The 2,964-nt window shown below is 38.1% G+C and overlaps 1 protein-coding gene across 1 annotated transcript; it reads left to right on the top strand.

Moving 5' to 3' along the window:
* The first annotated feature begins 707 nt into the window (after positions 1 to 707).
* Positions 708 to 1,848, top strand: LOC110681171. Its single transcript, XM_021856942.1, has 4 exons — positions 708 to 845; positions 921 to 1,265; positions 1,331 to 1,464; positions 1,527 to 1,848. Exons 2-4 carry the CDS (start codon positions 1,236 to 1,238, stop codon positions 1,831 to 1,833), a joined length of 471 nt encoding a protein of 156 aa, XP_021712634.1. The 5' UTR covers positions 708 to 845; positions 921 to 1,235; the 3' UTR covers positions 1,834 to 1,848.
* The last annotated feature ends 1,116 nt before the right edge of the window (positions 1,849 to 2,964 follow it).

The raw sequence follows: 2,964 nt of genomic DNA, 5'->3' as shown, positions 1-2,964 counted from the left end.
AAGGGGACAATCATGGCTTTCATGTGTCAAAACTTCAGACATGCCGAATTTTTTGTTTTGAAATTGCTCTACGAAACACACCGTGGCCTACATCAAGATATGAATAAAACGAAATTCACTTTCCTTTCCATCTTTAGTGAATGAACGAAAGAAGAAGAGACCTTCTAAAAGGTTTTTGTTTTTCAAGCCGGTGTGCAAGAAGGATTTCCACCGCTAGCTTTCACTAAAGAGTCCAACGAAAAATCAAAAGACACGGATCAAAACATGTATCGTAAAGGGATTAATAGTAGAAAAATAGTACTGAAAAATACTGTTTTGTAGCACTGTTTATTGCTTTAGGTAGTTTAAAATATCTATGAGCAGAGAGAATTGATGTACGCACAGCAAGAAGGTACGATGCGTGCTGCCCGTCGGAGACTACTGTTTTAAAAATTTTATGAGGTTTCTTTGTTGTCATACTTACTCGATATTTTTCAATTTGATCTTCTTTGTTCTACCAACTATACGCTGTAGTAGTGACTTGAGAGCAAAAATTAGGCATACAACTATTATTTGGAGGTTGAGACTTCAAGTTTTCCGACTAAGTCAAATTTTGGGATATCCCTAAGCTGCAAATGATAACTCAACGACATTTGCAATTCCTGCGAAAATTGGCAAAGACTGATCTATATTTTTCAAAAATTGATTACATTTTGTCTTACAGTGGGATCATGACGTGGTTTATAAGAAACCATTCTTGCGAGTCAATGGTGGCTTTCAAGACTTTTTACTGCACTATCCACAGTACTGTACTAATCCGAACCACACTATACCGGTAACGGACCAGGACGATGAATATCGTTTGGGTAAGACAATGATTTTAGTTTTTTTCCTATATTGACTAATCGTATCAACAACTTTTTTATCACCTGATTAAACAGACGACGTTGAATATCCTAACATCAGCGATATCCGGATGAAGGATGATAGCTTCGAGTCGCAGCCAGGACGACCAACGGTCGATCGAAATAGCAAAGCAGCAGCTCTACACACGTACAAGACGAGTCAATCGAAGCCTATAAATGAAATTTTACACGAACAGGAAAAGTTAATTGATAAATCCATTCAAAATGAACAAGAACTAATGACGACAGTGGACGAATTGACGGAAATTAAGGACAGAGAGAAAACGCGTCGCAGATGATCAGGAGAAGGAAGAGCTTAATCGAACAGCTATTGAACTTAAATACAAATTGATGGAGCTGCAAAACAAGCATATGGATATAGTAAGCTTATTTGAAGAAATAGTATCTAGTATTTCAATTATCTAAACAGTTGATACTTTCAATAGGAAAGCGAAAACAATGATCTGAAAGAGCAACTGCATCAATACAAAGAAAAAGAACGTTGGAAAGAAGAAGAAGGCGAGCGCATATCTGCACAGGAAGCTGCCCGTCTTGCTGAACTAGCTCAGCAAAGATTGATGTATGTTGAAGAACTTCTCACAAAAAAAAACAGATTAATATCTACCCATCTATTTTTTTTAGAATCAAACAGAAGCAGGAAAAGATGGCGCTCTTGGAGCGAGAACGCAACGAGAAAGAACGGCAAGCCAAGTTGAAGGAAGCGTACGAGAAGAAAATGCAAATGAAAGAAAACCTGGTCGAACGGAAGCAGACGATTCCGCAGTTCGATCGTGCCGCCAAACCGACCGGCGTACTGTCCGACTACAATCACAACGTGCAGCGTGAAGTGCAACGGGATTTTGCGCCCGTCTATGGATCGGTGGTAAGTACACGTTGCTCTTTCATCCACTTGCGTCATTCGTTAGCGTTATCGATTTGTCGTTGCTAAATGGGTAGAAAGAAAGTGTGGACTATACCTTCCATAGAAGAAGTAAGGGGGTATACCGGTAACATTTACTGTACGCTCTACAGTAATATGGTGTGTTGCAACGCAATGATAGAGGGTTCATTCACAAGTTTCATAACGCTGAAGATGACCATTTTTGTTTCCCACGGACGAAACACCTATTGATAGCAGCTTTTCCGTTGAGCAGCTTCAATGCTGTAAAATCCATTTATTTATAATTCTATAAAACTATTCTAAAAACATATCGACTTACATTTTAGTGTACATATCCGTTGTTTACAAAGGTTTAAACTCCCACCGACAGACACTATTTGCTGCAAATTCTTCACCTCAATTATCTGCACATTATTGTTCAGTGTTACCAGTTTCATAGAAAATCTACCACAACAATCCGATACTAATACTTTTCGTATGAATATTCAGAATGGAGTCCTCGTCCTAAGGAGCACTTGGTGCACTACACATTCATAGATTTCCAACTATTTTTTTTTCGTATGGTCTTCAGTTGGAGCTGCCTGACAGCTTAACTTGTCAAGGCTGAACCCTCGGTCTGGCTTTTGCAAAGTTTCCCCTCTACCAGGACCAATACTCAGACGGCCTAGGCTATGGTGCCCACATGAACACTGTTTTTTATTAGTATTATGACGTGGTAGTTTTTAAAAATACCCATATTCCCTTGCTTCTGAGAAAAGAAAGCATTGTGAAAATCAGCTCCATCAGAATTTTTGAAATAGTAGTGTAGTAGTGTCATTACTAATACTGTCTAGTCGAAATGGTTTTTGAATAATTTGTCATTCAAGTGCGATACTGATTACTCCTGTCTTTTACGTAATATTAGAATCTTAAATGTCAATTGTCGTCAAGTCTTAACAAAATTAGGCTGTTTAGTAGTAGTTCTAGTTAATTTCAGGTCTTTACGTTCATATATCCTTACAGAAAAAAGTCATTTTCCTTTGTCTGTTCAACAATTTCTCGAAACTAGCAAGTGTACCCTAATGATCGATCTCAGCGTCTTACTTTCCATAGTAATTTTATAGTGAATATTTAAGAGTAAAGTTACCTTAGGCTTCTATTACAGTCTCCTACAAGATTCACTTTTCGGTGGCAAATGCA

The sequence above is a fragment of the Aedes aegypti genome, unplaced genomic scaffold (genome assembly GCF_002204515.2).
Source record: "Aedes aegypti strain LVP_AGWG unplaced genomic scaffold, AaegL5.0 Primary Assembly AGWG_AaegL5_hic_scaff_512_PBJ_arrow, whole genome shotgun sequence".
NCBI classification, from domain to species: Eukaryota; Metazoa; Arthropoda; class Insecta; order Diptera; family Culicidae; genus Aedes; species Aedes aegypti.
Note: the sequence above shows the minus strand (reverse complement) of the source record. Positions and strands in the feature narration are given on the sequence as shown.